The 21,384-nt window shown below is 40.9% G+C and overlaps 1 protein-coding gene across 1 annotated transcript; it reads left to right on the forward strand.

Moving 5' to 3' along the window:
• Positions 1 to 705: 705 nt before the first annotated feature.
• On the forward strand, positions 706 to 21,363 carry serinc5 (serine incorporator 5). The gene is made up of 12 exons (XM_041042522.1): positions 706 to 863; positions 10,361 to 10,528; positions 13,581 to 13,759; positions 14,168 to 14,250; positions 14,564 to 14,657; positions 15,355 to 15,566; positions 15,739 to 15,831; positions 16,911 to 17,037; positions 17,798 to 17,870; positions 18,115 to 18,151; positions 18,660 to 18,804; positions 19,495 to 21,363. The coding sequence occupies exons 1-12, from the start codon at positions 837 to 839 to the stop codon at positions 19,637 to 19,639; spliced, it is 1,383 nt and encodes a 460-aa protein (XP_040898456.1). The 5' UTR covers positions 706 to 836; the 3' UTR covers positions 19,640 to 21,363.
• The last annotated feature ends 21 nt before the right edge of the window (positions 21,364 to 21,384 follow it).

A 21,384-nucleotide genomic window follows, 5' to 3' on the forward strand; every position in this document is an offset into this window, starting at 1 on the left:
TAATGATTTAAAGGCTACGCTGGTGGCTGATTTTATTTGTAGAGCTTGGAGAACAGATAAAGTTCTTTGCAAAGTAAATCAAGAGGGAATGTTTGTGGTCTGACCAATTTTTCTATAACATAACATAACAACACAACATAAAAAAAATCCTGATTGATTTTCAGTGCAAGATCATAATTGTGCATGCACTGTATATGGATTTCCCATCAATGGGCTGATGCTTTCTTTCATTTCTCTGCTGTGTCAAACTGGAAATGGAAATGAGACCACAATGAAAATGGCATCAGATATTTAAAATGACCTTTAACCGCCCCACTGTTAGAGTACAATAACTCTCAGAATATTGTTGCGCATTCCCCTAATATTCCATGATGGTCTTGTGCGTAAGGCAGTGATTTCATTCCTCTAATATTCATAATATGAATAGGACAATAGCGTGAAAATCAAACCACATAAAGACCTTAATGTTCGTGAGACATCTGGCTTTCTGGGAGGCTTTGGTCTGTAATGAAACGAAACATGAAAGTGTGTCGAGGAATTTCTCTCTTTCATGGCCTATTTAGTCATCTGGTTACTGACACTTTCCTGACACTCTGAAGCAGAGGAAGCACAGCTTTGTGTTTGGCTTTTTTTTTTTTTTTTTTTGTGGCTGATGTGCAGTGGGAGGAGAGACAGGGGGAGGAGGAGAGGCAGCGGCGGCGGCCAGGCAGGGAGGAGGACAGTCGCGTTGTTTCCCGTGTGGTAGTGATTTCATGTGGAGGCAGAAGAAAGCGACCCAGAAAAGCAGCGAGCTCGTCTTTCCCTGAGACGGATTTTATTTATTGTCTCCCCGCAAAATGTGTACTCCGTGTTGTATCTCGCAGGTGAGGAACGATCAACCGACTTACTGTTGTTGTTTGTTGTTGTTGAACGGTTGACGGTTGTAAACGTTAAAATGAAGCGTTACAGTGAAGCGCAGCGTTAGGTCGAGCGTCGACTGTTTACTGTTTGCATCGGCGTCCGCTCGCCGCCGGCTAATGCCAGCCAGCGATATTTTTTTAATTAAACTTGGCATTTTCCGACCGCAATGTCAGCTATTGTAATTCATTACCAGTTTTAAAATATCACAGTTGATTCACTGAGCTGAGTAACTTCACTGTAGCGGTGTTAGGGAAGACAAAGAGAGATGAGGCAAAGCGACTAGCTAAAACATCAGCCAGTGAGTAGCCGACGCACAGTACCTGCTATCAAAACTATCGTCACGGTTTAATGACCTTAGACGTGTTAAACATTGTAGGATGACCATCCTTAGAATTGACTGCGTACACTGGGTGTGAACTCATCGTTCTTGTGGTTTTCTTGTTTTGTTTGCAGCAGGGCACAGTTGCGCCCTATAAGGAACATCTTGCTCACAAACTTCAGCCCAGTTCTATTTCGAGCGACTACTTCTGCTATACCCCCCTATGGAAATGTTATGGTTTCGTTTTCTGTGTTTCTGAGGTGGTTACGGTCAGTTAGTTACGTTTTAAAATTGCAGAATTACTTGTAAAATTAAGACATGTCAGTTGAAATGAGCTACATTATTTACCCCCTGTAAAATTAATATGATGAGACCTGTTTTGTTGTTTTGTTTTTGTTTGTTTCTGATATGTTTTAGGTAAATTTTTAAGTTACAGACTTTTAAAAGTTAGGTACCCTGTCTTCAGGGTGACACATTAGATACCTACTGAAGAAAAGTAATGATGACAGTTTCTGTTTTGTTTTTGGTTAAAAAAAAACTATTTTGAATTTGAAGAATCAACCCTGAAAAATGTAGATAAATTGATCTGAAGTCATTTTATTAGCAAAAATGCTAAGAAGTTACTAGTTCTAGTTTCTCGGTTGCAGTTTTGCTGATTCCTTGTGTTGTCAGTTTCTTTTGTTTTTGAACTGAAAGAGATTTAAGAAGATCAGTGTGGGCCTTAGAAATTTGTCACCATTTTATAGATTAAGGGATTCTTTGGAAAATACGCATTGAATTAATCAATAATGAGAAAGGATTGGTTGTAACATTGTGTTTCTAGATTATTTGAGGGCTTTAGGTAATATAAACTTGTAGAATTACTTTGAGAAACAGGCAGCTGGTGGTGTACGCGTAAAGTTTGAAAGGGTTTTCTTCACTGCTGAGTGTGTCTTTTATTTTTTTAACTAACAGATTGTTTTTGACCACGCAGTCACCACTGCAGAGCTGGTCTGGACAGGAATTTAATTACTTAGACACAACCCTCATGTGAGGAGAGCTAGCTTTTATTTCCTGTTGTTTTCAAAGATAGGGAATGATGGGAACAGGAAAGGATTAAGAGAAAATGAAGGGCAAACAGTGAGATTAGTTTTGTATTGGTGTGCTAATCCTGGTCACAGACACCCATTTAGTTCTTTGTAACCACCTCTATTTATGTGTATAGTGTATACTTGTAATTAATGTTTTTTTTTTTCGTTTTTTTTTTTTTGCTTATGCATACATGTGCTCTTGAGGTTTAGAGGGGGCCAAATTGATGTGTGGTCTGTTAGTTTCCTCCTTGGCTTGGAAGGGTAAATTAGGAGAGGGTGGGTGTTGTTTGGGTTAGGTTTGGAGAGACAGCCAGGCATGGTGTGGGAGCAGCTCACTTGTAATTTCTCAGTGGGACCAGGGATGTATGCCATGTTGCGATGGGATAGGGGGTAGGCTTTAGTTCAATGTTGAGTGTTGTCCAAAGCGCTGTAAGCATTGGCTGTGAGTGTGGGACAGGACTGAAACCATATGGGTGTCTGTAAGCAGCACAGCAATGACACAGGGTACAAAAGTCAGGAGGGCCTAGAGCATAAGAATCTGTGATTCAGGAAGCATCCTTCCTGATAAAGTATCCTTGAGTAAGACATCATGAACCGACCCTACACTCTGGCCTCTGTCGATTTTAGTGTTGTATTTTAGTGTTGCACAACTCTTCTCCAGTACACCATGCTTCATTCACCAAACACATTTGGCTGTCTTGCCCTTATCAGGACGGTGCAAAATAAAAGAGTTTTTCTGAGGAATATGGATTGGTGGGAAGATTTCTGCAATTCTTAAGGATGCCAGCTGACTGGAATGTGATCTTTTTACGTATATGGACAAATGTTGTGAAATCCTGAACTACTACAAAACGTTCAGCCCAGCAACACTCACACAAACACAGCTGTCACCCTCAGATGGACTGTTTGTTGCGGAGGTCACGGTATAGTGGCTGGAATGTCACAGTGGGGCAGGTGATCCTAGAAACAGGTGTTGACAAGCTATAAAACTGTAGCCTAAGTGAATACGGCCACTGAACATCTATAGGAGTCCCCTACATGATAAATTTGTGGGTCAGTCATACGATTAGAATTGCTGGCCAACTGTGCCCATGTGAGACATATCTGCTATTTTCAGCTTCCTCTCAGGAATTTTGCTTTGGTCAGCAGCAGCAGGAGTTTGTTTTCCCACAGGGACATCACTGGCAATCGACCATCTCTTTTGTCTCCCTCTGAACTGTCATACAGCAGCAGTAATGTCTTCCTCAACCTCCTCTTCTTGACATCTTCCCATGTCTTGTCTCTATAATTGATGATTTTTTTTTTATGCGGGTTGAAGGTGGTGATGTAACCGTGTGAAATGCCCACTAACTCTTTTGAATGGCGCCTTTACTGTCAGTTGGCTCACAGTAGGGCTGTTGCTGGGAATGCCACGATACTGTGTGCAATTCTGTGCAACTGAATTCTCACACTAGCAAACAGTACACTTTGGGAAGTGAAACAGGCCTCTGGGTAAACACAGCATGATGCTGTACCTGTTGATCTCAGATTGTCTGGTATTCTGACTGTCTTCCCGTTCTTGTTTGGTCTTTGTCCTTTGGCTATTTCTGGGACACACTCTGTTGTCTGCATGGCATTGTTTCATTTCAGCCTTCTGTTTTTCAACTCTTCACTGTACCTCAGTTCTTCTTTTTTTGTCTCTTTCTGTTTTCTCTTTTCTATTCAGTGGACTAAAGTTTCTCTGTTAGTTGTAGCTAGGGGCTATATTTGCCAAGAGAGAGGCAAAGACATCCCTTTGTGTATAGGAAACAGAGCAGTGATACATTTTTGCTGTGTGTATACAGCTGCCTAGCTAAATAGACAATAGTGGAGCCGTCAGTCACAATATAAGGGGAAACTGGAGTAGGCCTTAGTCCGGAGCTTGGGCCAACCTTACTTGTGTGTGAGAAAGTTCCTGCCTTGAATCTTATTGTTTTAAAGTTTTTTGTTTCGCCTTTCCCCCTTTCCTTTTTTTCCCTCTGTGGGTCTCACCTCACTACGTTCAACATAAAGCGTTGTTGTAATTTGAGATAAGAAGGTGTGTCTGCAGTTTCGTCTGAGCTGTTAGTCCGCCATGATTCATTGTGGTCAGCTTTATCCAGCAGCCACTATCATTTAGCTCTAACTAACAGGGAGTTTCCTTAGTTTTAAAACAGCCAGCTACAGCATAATGAGTCTACGAAAGGCAGGATGTACTAAAGTAAAGTAGGACAGGGACTTAAAATGAATGTATTAGATGAATGAACCACCACACTGATGGCTTGAGTCGGCCTGAGATTTATACTCCCACTGATGTAGTCACTGTAAATTTTGGGCCACCTTCTTCCATTTAAGTTGTTTTAACAGTGTTCATCTTAGTTGTGAGTCATGTGCACTTAAAAACTGTTCGCTTTTGGGTGTTTTTTTTCCCCCTTCTGATAAACATAAAGTCAACATCACGTATTAGTCACAGCAGGAACAAACAGTTTTTTTCTCAGGTATTCCATCCAGATTTTGTTAGATGATAATGTCCTCACTTCCTAATCAGTGTAAGTGCACATCTGCTTGGTTGGTTGACATGTTGGAGGAGAAAACCCTTAGCTGTCTCTGTATCTGTCTACCCACTCCTGATTATCCTTTTGCTGTGCTTACTGTGTTATAGTGAGTGACCTATTTTTGCGAATGGTCTGTTGCGTAAGCAGTTGTGTCTGCGTGGCTACATGCACCAGAGTTTACCCCTGTGTGTTTGATTTGTTTGCTGTTTGTCCAAATACTCCAGTTCTTCTCATCGCTGCTGCTTTGAGGATAATAAGACCGTACAAAATAGGAGTGGGAAAAACATAGTAATTATCATCAGTGCTCACAGTCTAATCACAGATGTGGCTTGTCTACATAAAAGACTGTATTGCTTTTGTTGATTAAGCATTCAGCTCTAGGTCAGAGACCTCAGTGACCAAGTCATGGTCATACAGAATAACTCTGTGTCTCTGCAATTACTTGCTGCATTTTAAATGGCATTTGTGTTCATTTCCTGCGTTGACTCTCACTGCTGTGTCTTGTTATATCCTCTCAGCATTCAGTTAATTCGTGTGTTTGTGTGGGTGCTTTGAGCAATATCGTCTTTCTCCTGTCCCATGGAACAGCTGGAAGGTAGTAGAGCGTTGGGGTGTGGGTGATTCAGGGTAAAGGGCAACTGAAGATAACAAAGAGAGTGAAGAGGAGAGAATAGGAGGCAAAAAAACCCCAAAACAAAACAAGAGATGACAACAATAAATCTCCACGTAACAGGGTGGGGGAGGATGGCGGAAATGAGACGAAGAGAGAAAAACATAGCTTTAGGCTGAGAGAGGAAGACATGACTTTTTGTCTTTTGAGGATCACACAATCAGAGTTGGTGCCCTCAGTGGAGGGTTGTCAGAGTCTTTGCTTAATTGAACTCTATACCGGGGCATACCTTACTGGTAGTTTATCCGCAGCTTCTTCCTTGCTGTGGCGTGAGATGATGATCTTTGGAACGGGTGGCTACAGCAGAATGACAAGCTAGTGCAGGGTTGCCGTTGATATTGAAGTAGGGGGGTACACTGCAGACACGCCGACCACCTGCTGACATGCTGGTAGGCCAGGCAGGCAGGGGAGGAGGGGGTGGATGGGCTATGAAGTGGGTAGGGTCAGCGTTTGTTACCATGGATATTCTTTTTGTATCTGTGTGTGGTGAAATTCCTGGAGACCTTTTTCCTCTCTGGGCTCCACCTCCCTCCATCAGCTCAGCAGAGTTTGCTGTTGGGCCCCCTCACTGTGTGCAGTCTGCTGGTGAAACACCCCCTAACTAATGAAATCTAAACACCCTCACAGCTTAAATCGTCCTGTTTTTTCGTGCTTACTTTCAGCCTGTTGTGGTTAATTAATCGCCCATTGAGAAAGACATGTGGGTGCAGCAGAGACAAAGGAAACGGCTTATCCTTTTAAGCTGTGTGTCATGAAATAGAGCACAGGGGCCACATAAATAAAACTTGGTTTAGATTCACGCCTACAAATCTGTTCACAAAAGCGGAAATGTGCACATGCAGCCTTAGAGGCAATATGTTAAACCTCTTCGTGCTCACTCTTCCAGGGTATCTTGGTAAATTGTGTGCATGTGTATGTGCTTGATCCCTACTCCCACAGCTATCCATGAATGGATATCAAAACAGCCCTGTTGGATCCTGATTGGGAATAAACTGGTCTCATTCTGTGTTTGATCAGGCATCAAAGCATCAAAGAAGTCTTTGTGTGTGCTGCCCACAACCGTTACCCAGATAGCATGAGGAGGTCAAATTCACGATTTGACCTATTTTTCTGCTGTTCTTATTTCTGCATTACAGTGTTGGTAAAGCAATTACATTTGAACCTTATATGCTGACCTATTTACTCACACTTGATTAAACTCATGGAGTGGGAACAGATTTGCTGTTTGTCTTATGGAAACTACAGCAAGACAGATACATTACAGTCACAAGGGCTTGAACCCAGATTTTCAGATGATCGGTTTCTTAGTATGATTCCCTACGTTGTTGATTTCTCATTCAAAAGGTGCAATTACATGTCTTTTTCTATAGTTTTAAATCCTGCTACAGAGGTGGTCACAAGACGTGGGAAAATGATGAGGTTGATGTAGGTCATTATCTGCCCTCTGTGAGATGAGGCATAATGGGTGGAGATGACTGTTGCAGTGCTTTTACTGACTCTCAATAATTCAGCATCTCACAATTTCTGAAAAATCTAAATCTACCCGCTTGTTACAAGAGAAACAGACACAGTGGGGATTTTTCAGCAATTTTTCAGCAATTTTTCAGAATTGGGTGGCAGTATTTTTGGGTTAGATTTCACATGGGAAACAGTTTAGAGAACTATCAAAACAACACCACACAGCTTGCAGGAAAAAGCCCAGGTTATTAGACCTCATTCTTCAACTTGTGGCAAAAAAAACAGTTAAGTGGGGCATCTATAAAAGACTGACATGAGTAGCTTGATCCTGACCATGTGCCTGTGTGGATCCAGTAGTCTGCAGCATACCACACATTACTGGCATCTGGAGCGGAACGTAACACATCAGGCAATGTTGCACATTGGATTTATCACGTCAGTACACCCAGATCCCGGCTTAGGACATGCACTCAGACAAGGGCTAAGATTACTGCTGTGACTGAAAGGCAAATTGAACTGATATTGCTAGGATGAGTTATCTGAAAAAATTTACTAATCACCAGAGGATCTGTATACAGTAGGAATCCCCCGTTGTCGAGATACATTTGAGCTACAAAGTTGGGCATCTTAGTTAACTCTGACAGTGTACATGCAACATCTTCATTTCGAGTGCAGCTTGTGACCTTTGCTGCCTGTCATTCCCCTGTATCTCTAGTCTCATTTCCTGTCTGTTGCTGATTCATCCTATTTCATACAGGCAAAAAAGCCCCCAAAAACATTAAAAAAAGGAAAAGACAAATTTGAGTTACAAGGTGTGTACAGGAAATATACAGTAAAGAGATGCAGTGGTAGAAATGAGTATTGCAAAGACATAGATTAATTAAATACAGCCACAGAAGGGGAAGTATTTTGTTGACATTTGTGGTGGAAATTTGAAATAAAGATTGTAGAGGCAAATCCTTATCTTTGAGTATTTTATTATAAACCTTTGCAAAGGGGTCAGAACATCAGATGGAGTCTGCAATTTATGACAAAGAAGGCTTCTTCTGAATACATTCTTGTACTGTATATCAGTGTGAGAAAGAAAAAAGGGAGTGTATGATACGTCTGCTGAGAGTAGGGAGTGCAGGATAAGGCTGCTACAGCTGTGAACGGAATAGTGCTGTGGCTATATTTCATGGTCACAGAGATACAAAAAGAAAAATATTTTAAATCATGTGTTCCATTCGTGCAGGGCTCATCAGATTACCTACAAACATTATAATGATGGTAACTGTGGCTTTTAATCCAATGCAGGTGACAATAGTCTGTACGTAACTTTCATGACATGCTGTAATAACAGTGCTAAGTTTTCCCTGTAGCTCAGAAAGACTCAGCCATGGTCAGACTAGGCTTGGCATTAAACACACACACAGTAGTGCCATTCCCTTCACATTTGTAAAGGCTGTGTTGCATCCCATAAGGGGACAACAAAGGAAAATGGCGTGTAAGCCATCCAGCAGTGGGGCACCACTGTAGCCCTACAGTGTACCACACCTTGTACCACAGCAGTGTGTGTGTTCTGCAGTCTGAGAGGTAGGAAGCTTGTACAAGCAGGGTGGAGTGGCTACAGAAAGATGTTTTACTGTATAATTATAGAGCCTCCTCTTTCCTAAATAGAACACAGGCCCTGTCTTTATGAGAGTGTCCTCCTCCTATATGAGGGCCTGTCAGAAGAAACAGAGTAGGCCTCTGTGCGAGTGTGTGCGTGTGTTTTCAGACAAGAGACTTCACTGTCTGCACTGACCAAAGGTTGCTTCATCTGAAGGAGAGAGAGAGGGATTTGTCCCTTGTGATAGAAACCATGAATGAGCAAAGAGACAGCCCGATGGGTGTCTTCTATTGCAAAGTTTTCCTCTATTTAGAAAGTTGCCATCAATTTTGTTTTCTGGCTCAGACCTGTGAAAAGTAGAATGTGTTGCAGAATTGTGAAAGCTCAAGGTATGGAACTATATCAATGTACCAGAAGGAACACTCCCACACGTAAAAGTTTGCCAAAAGGGCCTCAACCTCTGAACAGTCTCAACAAAAAACCTTAGATGCTGTACTCTAAGTGCTTAACCACCTTTCACAATAATGTGTTTTGCAGTTATAGTGCTATGAACATTGCATTTTGTGAGATGAACTCTGTCAGTGTTTCCACTTTGATTTATTTCAGCGGCGATGCTGTTGTGCACTATCAGTGGAGGAATAGATAGAAACAAGCTTACAGCTGTTATACATAGGGTTATTCATGTTTGCCTTGCCGTATATTCGTTTACCAGGAGCTTTTGACACTTGAAGGGCTCTGGAGGCTGAGATATCTGTAGTAATAAATGTTGAAGAATGAAATGTCTTAGCACAGAAAATTACTTACATTATTTTTATTGAACATAAAGAAATAGAAGATATGAACTTAATGATCTAGTCTTTGAGATTTATCTGAAAATTCAAATATAATTTGACAAGTAACAGGACAGAATAAAGCTGCACTGTCCTCAATTTGTCCTCATATTATTGGGGATGTTAAGAAAAACAAACAAATATTTTTTGCTTGCACCATTATTGAGAAATGAAACATTACATTTTCAAACCTAGGCCTCAGCAACCCATTATTATCTAAATGACTCCAGTGGTGACTCATTCATTTGCACATTGTGCATGTTTGTGAAAGCAAAACAAACAGTTTTGGTTGTAAAATAAAACCAAATAATAGTATTTTACTACTGCAATTTTTGTCTGTTCTGTACATAGTGCACATTTGTCCATCCTGGAAGAGAGAACTTTCCTCTCTTGTTCTTCTAGGGTGATTCCCAAGAAGAATTTTTTCCTGTTAAAGGTTTTTCTTTTGTTCTTTTTTATCTTTTTCTGTGGAAGTTAGGGGTATGTTACTCAGATTATGGTTTGGGGTTATATGAATAAAATGTTACTTCACTGGACTCCTATTTTGGCTCCCAATCAAATGCCAAACTACCAATTTCTTGTTTTGAATTATCATTGAAAGTACTATGAGTTTTTTCTGTCTCTGTATTTCCAATTTTATGTTTTTTTTCTACTGCTCTCTTTGTCTATTTTCAGTATTCGTAAATATTTTTGTTGAAATCAGTAAATATTTCACTTCAATCAAATACATTTTTGTCTTATGATACTTCGGGAATCCCGGGAATATTCTTTTACCTCATATCCTAATCCAGGCTCAGCAGCTGACAGGGATGGTTGCAAATAAGAGCACTTAAACCCTGGTCCTCCCTTTCCCAAGTGCCCCTTAAATACATTATGTCAGTATGAGATGGCTCATGATTGTGTGGAAAATTGTGAAACTGATATGGTAATGTATTCTCTCCCTGTTTTCCTCATTTTTCTCTGTGTGCAGCTGGCCTGCTGCTGCGGCTCAGCGGCCTGCTCGTGCTGCTGTAATTGCTGCCCCAAGATCAAACAGTCCACGGGGACCCGAATCATGTACGCCCTTTACTTCCTGTTGGTCACCATCATCTGTGTCATCATGATGTCCCCCACTGTGGAAAAGGAGTTGAGAGACCATGTGAGTACATAAATCACACGTTGTAATGTATCACTCCCCCAACACACACACAGTGTCCAACATAATATTTTTTCCCTACTGGCCCACTTCGCCAGTCGATCAGAGTTTTACTGGCCCCTTGGAGTGGCCCGGCAACCATAAAGTGAAAATAACCATTTTTTCCAAAATTTATTAATTTAATAGTTTCTGATTACATTTTAGCGAGTGTGGATAGATAGCGAGAAAAAGAGAATGAACATAATGCTTGTTTGTGTGCGCCTCTTCACTCCAAGCTCCCTTTGTCTGCTCCTGCAAGCCACCTGTCCACCACAGACACTGAGCTGAACTGCTCCAGGCTAATAAAGCTCAGCCTTGTCAGTGCATTAACACTGAGGTTGCTCCTCCAGTCCATCTTGATCTGCCACTGAAGTTTTTTGTTTTTTTGACTCACCCATGGGTGTGAAGTGTCTCATGATAGGCCTAGACTGCTATATGAGATGACTCCCTCAGTAACAGTCATGTTTTGGGTCAAAACTGTATAGTGTAGGGGTGGATTTACAGAAGTCCTGAACTTTTGATATTTCTCATTGGTGATAATATCCACTCAGTTCTTCTTTAGAAGAAAAAGTATAAATATGCCTCCATAAGAAACCACTTCCTGATTACAATGCTCACTCATTTCCAGAGGAGTTAGCAGGCATTCAACATTCACAACCTCCCCATCTATCATTTCAGTTAAACTTTCCTTTTTCATCTTCATGAAAATCTCAGCTTTATGTAATGTCAAGTATTTTTTTTATAAAACTTTTAAACCTAGATTTAAAAGCCTTAGTTTTGTCATCCTTTTTGAATGGCCTAGTTTATGAATAGAACAGTCGGAGCTGACTCAGAGGCTCTAGTAACCAAACCAACATTAGCTGCAGTACCATGACCTTTTACACTGTCTGGCCTACTGCTATGCTAGTACATTCACCCCAGGCTTCACATCATGGAAGTTAACTACAGTCCATAAAATGAGATGTAAGTGTCATCAGACAGAAGAGTGATGTGATAGAAGCACACACTGACATGCAGGAGAGGTGAAAGGAAAGCAAAAGAGCATATTTATTCGTTACACACTCTCCACACACATTTTGAAATGGGCCAGAGTTTGTGTTCAGCTTTCTGTTATAAATAGAATAAAATTTCAGAGAATGTACCAGCATTATCTTGTCAGTGCTAAAAGGCAAGATTAAAGATTTATAGACTTGCTACAGGCAAAACAGACATCCCATTATTTTACCAGGGGATCCCACGTGTACCTACACAGTAGTGAGTCCATAGTCGAAGAGGCAGGAGTTCAGGCTGGCAGGTTTTTGTTTTTAACAGCCCAGCGAGCCTCTGGATTTGGCAGAAGATACACAGGAGGGCAGCTGTTCTCTCTTTTTCTTTACAGCTTTCACATTGTTTTTTTTTCTCCATGTTACCTCTTTGAATCCTTTCAATGCAGGATTATTATCAGGCCGACTCTTTCTGTGGTTGTTTCTGTGACGTTCCAAGTAAACCGGAACGCCTTAATGGGCGCTGTTGTCTGCCATGATATACAGTAGTTAATTATCCTCCTCGTCTGGGTGAGTCAAACTGTGGTCACAGGCTGGCAGATGATGTCCTGATTCATCGCCCTCACATGCTTTTGTCTGCATTTACATCGATAGCTGACTCTGTGCACTTGACGTGATGTTCCTGTCTCTAGGTACCACACAGTTTGCAGTGTGTATCCGCGTATACTCAAACACTGAGAAAAAAGAAAAGAATACCTTCAACTGACTGTGTTACCATGGCAATGACTTCAAGCTTCCTCAAGTGAAAGCATTTTTTTTTTTACAGCAATCTCCTTCTGCTGTTTTTTCTTCTCTCTCTCTGCCAGTGTCTACAGTCCAATATTAAAACGACTCCCTGCTGTGGGTCTCCTTGTGATAGCACAACCCTGTAAAAGGCCCATCCAGGCACAAAATGGCCTCTGATAGCCCCACGCAAAGCCCGCTGAGTTACACACACATACATACACATACACACACACACACACACACTGTCAGTCACACCGTGAGCACAGTGGGAAGTCCAAGCTAAGAGAGCAGCCATTGTACGTGTGAGAGCACTGGTCTTTTCTCAAGAGATTTACAGCAGTCTGAAACTGCCGGCCCCTTTCCTCTTAATCACAACACCATGGACATGCTAATATGGTCCTCAACATGAGACAAAAGCTCCAAAATGGGCTTTTTACTCTATGTTGTGATCTGGCTCTGGACTGTGCTACACACCGAGGAGATGACAACTCAATCCGCTGGCGTCTCATCGATGTGTACAACTTTAAGGACCTAAGCACTCTGCCAAAAACATGTAAAGTCGAAGTAGAGATCTATAGTTCTCTCAAAAATATCACACGTTTAGAAATCAGTTTTTGTATTTGGCTTTGACTCTTACCCCTACAGATGCAGGAGCATCGTTGAAGGGAACAGAAATTTGAGCCTCCAGTCTGTTGTTATCAAATTCAGGCTGTCTCTTCTGTTGGCACTGAGCCACTGAAGCACTTCCAATTTTCTGTTGAAGGCCACAGCAAAGTCCTTGTCTAGTTAACTCACTCCAGTTTTGCTCTCTTCTTTTTACGCAGGTCACTGTAATTCAAAATGATTTTTGAAACTTTATGTTTAGACGGGTCTCTCACTCCTTGTCTTGCTCATACTCCCACTGCCTTTCCGTCTTCTCAGTCCCTCTGATTCGCTGACAAAAGGCAGTTAATTTATTCATGTGTGCCTTTTGTTTATGTACACTGACAGTTAGTTGTAAGGCCCCTCTAACAGCCTGTAGAGAACGAGGGATGAAAGAGGCCTTCATGGGAGAGAAAGACGGGTTGTTGTCGCTGCCTGTTCTCTCTTTCTGCTCCTTTAGAGGCGTGACGCTCAGAATAGACACTATTGGGCTCTTTCTCCGAGGCCGCGTACTAGACAAACATGAGCAGAGGTGGGATTTTTTTTTTTTCAACCCTATAATGATCTAATTTAAGTATTTTCCATATGTTATCCCTGTCAATCAGATCCCCTTCTACAGCGAATTGTGTGAGAAGATAAATGCAGGAGAAAACTGCCAAACCCTGGTTGGCTACTCCGCCGTCTACAAGATGTGCTTTGGCATGGCCTGCTTCTTTGCATTCTTCGCTCTCTTCACCATACGAGTCAACAACAGCAAGGGCTGCAGGGCAGCCATACATAACGGGTAAGAAAGCCTCGATTCTTTTCACAGGTCGGTTCAGTATCTTTAATATCAAATATTAACGTAAAATAGCCTCAATTTTTAATTGAGCATCTCTTTGCTGGGCCTCAGTTAACATAACAGATGGTTTCTGAATACTTCACTGAACAGAAGTGAGACATATAAATAAACATCAGCTATGTTAACCACCAAAATATATTCAGGCACAATGTTAATGGATTTGTTACCCAACATACCCTGTATCTGTCTTTCTTCCTGAAACAACCAAAAGTCTGACAAAATCACATGGAGGCCGTTCTGTCTGGAATCATTGTTTTTGGATGCTATTATGCTGATTGTTTGCCATTAATGTTTAACTTTTTTCATGTATAACCTTTAACATTATCACATTATCACTGCTTTAAATGTCAGGTTCTGGTTGCTGAAGTTTATTTTATTGGCGGCATGCTGCGCTGGAGCTTTTTTCCTTCCACAAGAGGACACCTTTCTGGAAGGTAAAAATGGGATATTTCTCTAAAACCTTATAATAATATAATTTATTCATTAATATAACATTAATTTATCCATCTCAGTGGTTGTAAACCAAGAAGTAGGAGGCACAGCAAGTAATAAGAGAGAAGTGGAAGTAAAAAAGTATGCATTTAAGTCTGACCCAGACGGTGCATGAACTTCCAAAATGACACTGCTGATTTATTTGTACTTTCACAGCTTGAGAGTGCTACGTCTTGCAGCAGATTTAAGCTGTCGCGTCTGTCCTGTCATCACTCAAAATAATTTCCTCACCTCTCTCTCTGTTCAATGCTACAGTGTGGCGCTACGTAGGAGCCGCTGGTGGGTTCATTTTCCTGCTCATCCAGCTCATGCTGTTGGTGGAGTTTGCTCACAGATGGAACACAAACTGGTGAGAGCAACATGTCTTCTCTCTGCTCAAGTCTCTTTTATCCCAATAACTTAAAGTCCAGCTCGCTTAAGCATGGACATCCTGTAAATAAGATCAGTGCTGTACTTTTTTATTTGTTCTTGAGAAACTCAGGGAGGTGGCCATATTCTTCTGTGGGAAAATACAGATGAAAAACTTAGGGAAAGACGGAGTCATGTAGCTTTTTTTTTATGGGTGGAGGGGAGGTTTGGCAGCAGGCCATCCCCTGCAGATTCACAGGATGCATATGGTTTAGGAGTGTGCACTCGGTTTCCCCTTTCCCTCTCACATAGACTCAGACACACACCACACTACCACAGCAGATAAAAACTTTAAACTTAATCCTCTCTGTAAGTATCGGCATGTTCACTTGCACTATTTAATAAAACCAGAAATTTCCAGACCAAGTAAAGGGGATGTGAAAACACTTAAGTAGCCATAAACATGTCTTCTTGTCTCCTCAGGGTGCAGGAATAACTCACCAAACATAACTCTTTGTCTTTCTTTTAATTTGTCTTTAGGCCTACCTTTCCTGTGTCTGTTTCCTTTGCTCCTTTCCCCCTGTTCACTTGATCTTTTTTTACTTATATAATTTGCCCTTGTTCATATTGTATTTTTCTTTTGCTATCTGTTTTCTCTCTCTGTCTCCCTCTCTGTCTCTCTTTTTTTCTATTCACAGGAGTTCGGGAGTAAAATATAACAGGATGTGGTATGCTGCTCTGGCCTTCGTGACTCTGGTGCTGTTCAGTGTTGCAGTAGGAGCCGTGATCTTCATGGGTCTGTTCTACACCCACCCTGAGGCCTGTTTACTTAACAAAATCTTCCTGGGCATCAATGGCAGCCTCTGCCTCATCGTTTCCCTGCTGGCCATCTCCCCATGCATACAGAAACGTGAGAACCTGTACTCACAAGCACATAATCTCATTTGACTGTGTAATGCAAATACGAATACAAGCATTTGCATTACATCTACAGTTTTATCACAGAGAGGAATTAACAAATAGCAACACATTTGAGACTCAGTAATCAAACATAGTGTAATGATACCTTTGTGTCTCTGCAGTGCAGCCCACATCAGGCCTGTTGCAGCCAGGAGTCATCAGTGTGTACGTCATGTACCTCACCTTCTCAGCCTTCTCCAGCAAACCAAAAGAAAGTGAGTATGAACACACACCCATCCCCACTTAGTAGTGACAGGTTTTTTTTTATGTTGACTCACTGGGTAGGCTAATTAATGCTGCAGCAAATACAATGTAAAACACATTTTCTGTGACACTCTGTTTAGGAATGGGGCACATCAATATTAAATACATTTTACCTTAAGTATTGCAATAACTAGCCATGACCAGCAGGGGGGACCCCCCTCCTACTGCACACACTGGAGTGAACACAGTGGCATGCCAGTAAAAACATAGCAAAGTTGTTGGTAGAGACAGGAAAGCTGACTATAGAACCAAATACACATTTATTGCTTCAGGAGTGTGTTTTTTTTAGAGCGATCAAGTGACATTTGGTTTAGTTGTTTAAGTGACCTGCATTTTTTATTTTAGTAGTTTTGATGAAAATTCAGAGCTTGACAATAAAAATAAAAAAATAATGGTATTACGGTTAATTTAAAGTGCAGTGTGGCAGATAAAAAACAAAAAAAAAACAAACAAACAATAGCTTAACTTACAGGTCTATGAAAAGTTGTTCCATTTCACTTGAGTAAGAAACCAAATGTGATAAAGTGAGGCCTCTCTAAGAAAGAGGACTAAGATCTCTATGATAAAGGTAAAAAATTCAAAGCTTAATTGAGAGCTTTAGAGAAAGTTGTGATTCTCAAAACAAAGTAGTCCGTAATGTCTGAGATCTCTCTTTACATTGCCATCACTACAGAGCTCCTGTTTCCACAGTAGTTATCAAGATACTTTTCTATGCAGAGATTCTCGTGCAAAGATAATCTCATTATAAATATTTCAAATCAGCACTTGCCTCCTAAGTTACACTCCAGTATACTGCATACTATTATTGAAGCTTGTGGTGCTTTTGTACTTACTGTATGTTGAACTATGTCTCCATTTCCACTCCCCCTCCTTCTGTCGCTGCCGCTGATACTGTGCCAAAATACACACACAATACACACACACACACACACACTTGTTGCATCTTTCGCAATCCCTCTATTCGTTATAACACTCCCTGTACTTCCTTTTTCACCTCATCAATCTCTGTTTGCTCATTCATTCTGTCTAGTGGTGGAGAAAGATGGTATGAACACAACCGTGTGTGTGTTTCCCTTGAACGCTGGGTCGGAGAGCGACAAGAAGATTGTCACCGCTGTGGGAACCGTTATCCTGTTTGGCTGCATCCTTTACTGCTGGTAAGACAAACACACATACACACTGTGGAAATTTTTGTTGATGTATCTGTGTTTAGTGATACTAGGTTTAGGATTGTTGTTGTTATCCTGAGTGTTTACAGGACAATGTGAGGAGGTGTGATCAAAGAACACTCTTCAGACAACACTACAGAACACACTGTGAATTATATGTCTTGTCTCCATGCTGCATGAAATTAAAGACTTGGTTCACAACAGCCGGTCCAATTTTTCCCTTTGCAGAATTAGGCTCTCACATTGTTTTCACAACACACACCTCCTGTTTCCCCATTTTCCTGATTTCAACGTTTACGCACACACAAAGCAAGGTTCTCTGAAATTTATCTCTTTTTAGTGTTCATATCTTTGAATTTGCAGAGTTGGAAGATTATTCAAAGGCTAAAATCCAAACCCATTAACAGCAGCTCTGTTACTGGCTATGTGAAATAAAAGTAATGTATTTTATGGCAAGCTGTAGCGACAGAGACAGGGTAGTTTTGATTGGCTGTGACTTCGGAGAGGCAGTGTATGATTGGCTGTGGCTGCCTAAGGGTGTGAGAGACAAGAACTATGTTTTTTTGCATTTGTTCACATGTGTTTCCCATCAAGTGCAGGCATCATGTCTCTTGTGGTTGTTCCTTGAAGAAGAGGGAACTGCAAACTATTGGAAAAATACATAGTGACACAATTACAAACTTTGTCTTTCTCCCTCCATCTCTCTTTACATTTCTTTTTCTATTTTTCTTTTTCCACCCCCCACTAGCTTGACTTCCACCACCAGGCGAAGCTCTGCAGCGCTCAGGGTGTGTAGGAACGATGAACAACCAGAGACTGAGGTACATGCACAAATATTCAGCTCTCACTAAGTGTGTGGGTTAATGAAATGTGCAGACTTGTTTAACAGATAAGCAGAACTTGAAAATCCCACTGACCAGGCACACCCGATTAGACGTTCTTATCAAATTAAACAGATGAGGCCCAAGAGACAGAAAGTGTGTGTGTCTGTTTGGGTTGTGTCTTTCAAATATTTAATTCCAGCCAGGCGGTAACCTCTGTGTTTCCTTTGTACTTACCTTGCAGAGAGCTCGATGCTGTTTTTGTTTTGGAGATGACACAGGTGAGGAAAGTCAAATTATTCCCCCTTCACCAACAAAGCATTATTTACCCCCCTCCCCCCAACACACACACACACACCTCTTCAGCTTGTTCAGTGTGTATGCATATGTCCCTGTCCATGATGTTTGCACACAGAAGGGCTATGCTCATTGCTATTCCTCAGCCAGATTGAGGATGGTGAGAAAGTATTGGTCAGCAAACACAGATGATGTCACTGTTACTAGGAGGTTAGTATGACACAGTGAAGGAGGCCCAGTGAGGAGGTGGGATTATGGGTAGGCTCACACTGCCACCTGCTGGAAATAAAACACCACTCGTATGATACATATTTACTTAGAAGTCAGATGAGATAAGGTAAGGTAAACGTGTATTGATTAATTTAAGTGAATTGGCCCATTTTTAGAATTTGACTTCATGGGAAATCTTTTCTCCAGTGTTTCAAGCATTTCACACATTAAATTTGTCACTGACCCAGATTCTCTTTGCATGATTTAATGTGTGCTCTTCAGATGACTACGATGAGGAGAAGACTGGTGCAGGCCAGAATGTGGTGTATGATGAGAAAGAGGGAACGATCTACGGCTACGCCTATTTCCACTTTGTCTTCTTCCTGGGTTCCCTTTATGTCATGATGACCATCACCAACTGGTTTCAGTAAGTGATACTGAATGTGACACACTCTCTGACTGTGCTGTATAGTACTGTGTGCTTATGTGTACATAATACTGTAGTTATGGACAATAAAAAGAAAGTATTTGGTAAGTCAACAGACTTACCAGACTAACCTAGATTTCACCTTGAGCTGAGCCCCTCCTGTCTGTTCCTCAGTCTAGTCTGAAGTCCAGTGAAAGTTCTCCATTACTGAAGAGGAAACGCTCTCTATCTGTTCAGTGTTTAAAGTAGATAGAGTATGCCCTGTCTGTAAAATGTTTATAGAAATAAATGTTTTTATAATTAAGGAATTGACATGGCTAAATGTGTTGTCAGAGTAGAAATGCAGGTGAGCTGGTCGTTAGGTGTATTCTAAGACCATTTCACGGCCAACATTTTTCATGTCATTATGGGAAAAGCCTTTTCAGTGACCTTGTGACGACTGTATTTTATTTAGGTAATTCGGTGAGGTAGCAGTGTCGGGTATTGCGCATGTTAGCCCAGTGGAATTGTTCACTGGGCCATGTAAATGGCTCTGAGCCATCATTAACGTTTAGTTGCACCTGTGCTTTTTCTAAGCATAGGTTGTCTTAGTTGGGTTACGACTGCACCGTTGTTTATTGGACTTGAAATTAAAAATGAGTCCCACCATTTGTCTTTTCTCAGTCCTCTCACTGCGTTCTTCTATTGCAGTTACAGTGACCATAAGATTGAGAAGCTGTTGGAGGGGAGCTGGTCAGTGTTCTGGATCAAGATGGCCTCCTGCTGGGTCTGCCTCATCCTTTACATATGGACCCTCATTGCTCCTATGGTCTGCCCGAAGCGTTTTGAGGCCTAGGACACACATCAGTGCGCTGGGATCAGGTTACTCTGATTCTTGGGATGTGGGCAGGCAGAAGCTCTCACTCTGAACCAAGGGACCACCACAGCCCCCCATTACATTAAAATACAACCCTACACTACCCTCAGCATTTGAAATGGAGGATTATCTGTTGCCTTTTGTTTTATATGCTAGCGTTTATTTTACGTTGTTTGACAATGTTAAGTTGTTAATACCTCGATGGTAATTTTTAATTTTCTATTCTTTACTACCACTGACTTCTGGAGTTTTGTATCACTTAGAGGTTTGAAATTACATAGAGAGTAATTGGAGGAGTTACTCTGGGAAACACGAGAAGCATCCAGACCCTATGGATTCCCTGGTAATTTCAAACTTGAAAGTGCATTTTGTAAATGTTTCCTGTGTGTGTCAGTTTTTATTGGATTCTTGCTTTTACTGTCAGCCAGACATTTCAGTTCTGTACAGTTATACCATAAAGTTGTAGCAAAGTTTTGGGACAAATTTATTTCAAGTTAAGAGATGTTATGAGAGAAACTGTATTTATTCATGTGTGGCTTAATTAATCAAAGAAAGAAAGTGGTGTACATTGAATTAGATTTGGCCCTGACTCTGTTTAAAAACTCATCTCTCAGGCTCATGTGTAAGCTGTATATGTTCATGCTTTGTTATATTTCCCTCTTTTGTAGACGTTTTCTATGCAACGGAACAAACTCTTTTCAATATTAGATACCCAGTGTTGTGAAGTTTCCACTTAGATCACAAGGATGTTTCAGATTTTATTAATGTCAGTGCTCCCTTTGAGCCAAATCTTTTCTTAGGAAAATCCATGTCATATGTACAACATTTCCAGTCATCGTCATCGTTGTACAGGGCAGTGCTCTTCCAATGAACCTGCCTTACTTAAGAGTGTCGTTAGTGGAGTGCCGCCTCTCTGGAAGAGCTGCAGTGACACAGATGAGGAATGTTTGCCAAAGGTAGATGTCAGAAAACAAACTATCAGATTGTTTGGTCTGTTACAAAAAAAAGTAACTGAGAACATAATGTATTTGCATGCACACACAGACACTTAAGCTGTTTAGCTGTTTTCTGTACTGTCATAAAGGCTTTTTGCCTTGTCTTTGTTACATGTGTCAGCTCATAATGGTGGTCAGAATAAGGTAGCATGAATGCTTTTATTAGTGCATTATTCAACACTGGATGTTGACTTTACTGCCGAATTAAAATTCAGACAAAGACACCTTCACCTGTTTGTTGCCTGTGTAACATTTTTTTTTTTGTATTGTATGAAAATAGAATATATTGCACATTGTCATCTGCAATGTGCAATATATTTTGTTTCTCACTCATCATCAATAAACCAATATGTTCTTTTGTCTAATTGTATTCCTAACATATGTACATTTTGGCTAACGTTCTGTGATCTGTGGAAATTTTGATTTGAATTATGCTTTGTATATCTCAGTCCTTCATGTGACCTATCTTTTTTTTGGGATCTGCATTTGAACTATGGATATGAATGTAGAAATTAAATGGTGCTCAGCCGCTTTGATATCAGATAATTAAAATTAAAACCACACAGCAGGACCCACTGTGAAGGCTGTATAAACCCATAATCTGCAGAAACATTATTTGACCAAGTTGTATGTTTCAAATACAGAGATGTGGATGCTGTGCAGTTCACATTGTTCACACTCTTTCATTAAACCATCAATTAAATGCCATGTGGTGTCTTTATTTGTTGA

Source organism: Toxotes jaculatrix, chromosome 7, assembly GCF_017976425.1.
Source record: "Toxotes jaculatrix isolate fToxJac2 chromosome 7, fToxJac2.pri, whole genome shotgun sequence".
Lineage (NCBI taxonomy): Eukaryota > Metazoa > Chordata > Actinopteri > Toxotidae > Toxotes > Toxotes jaculatrix.

Excerpts from the sequence above, each read along its gene's own strand:
- serinc5 (XM_041042522.1), top strand. The coding sequence starts at position 837 with ATGTGTACTCCGTGTTGTATCTCGCAG. Across the intron at positions 14,251-14,563 it reads AGAGGACACCTTTCTGGAAG|TGTGGCGCTACGTAGGAGCC; the intron begins GTAAAAATGGGA and ends TCAATGCTACAG. Across the intron at positions 14,658-15,354 it reads CACAGATGGAACACAAACTG|GAGTTCGGGAGTAAAATATA; the intron begins GTGAGAGCAACA and ends TTCTATTCACAG.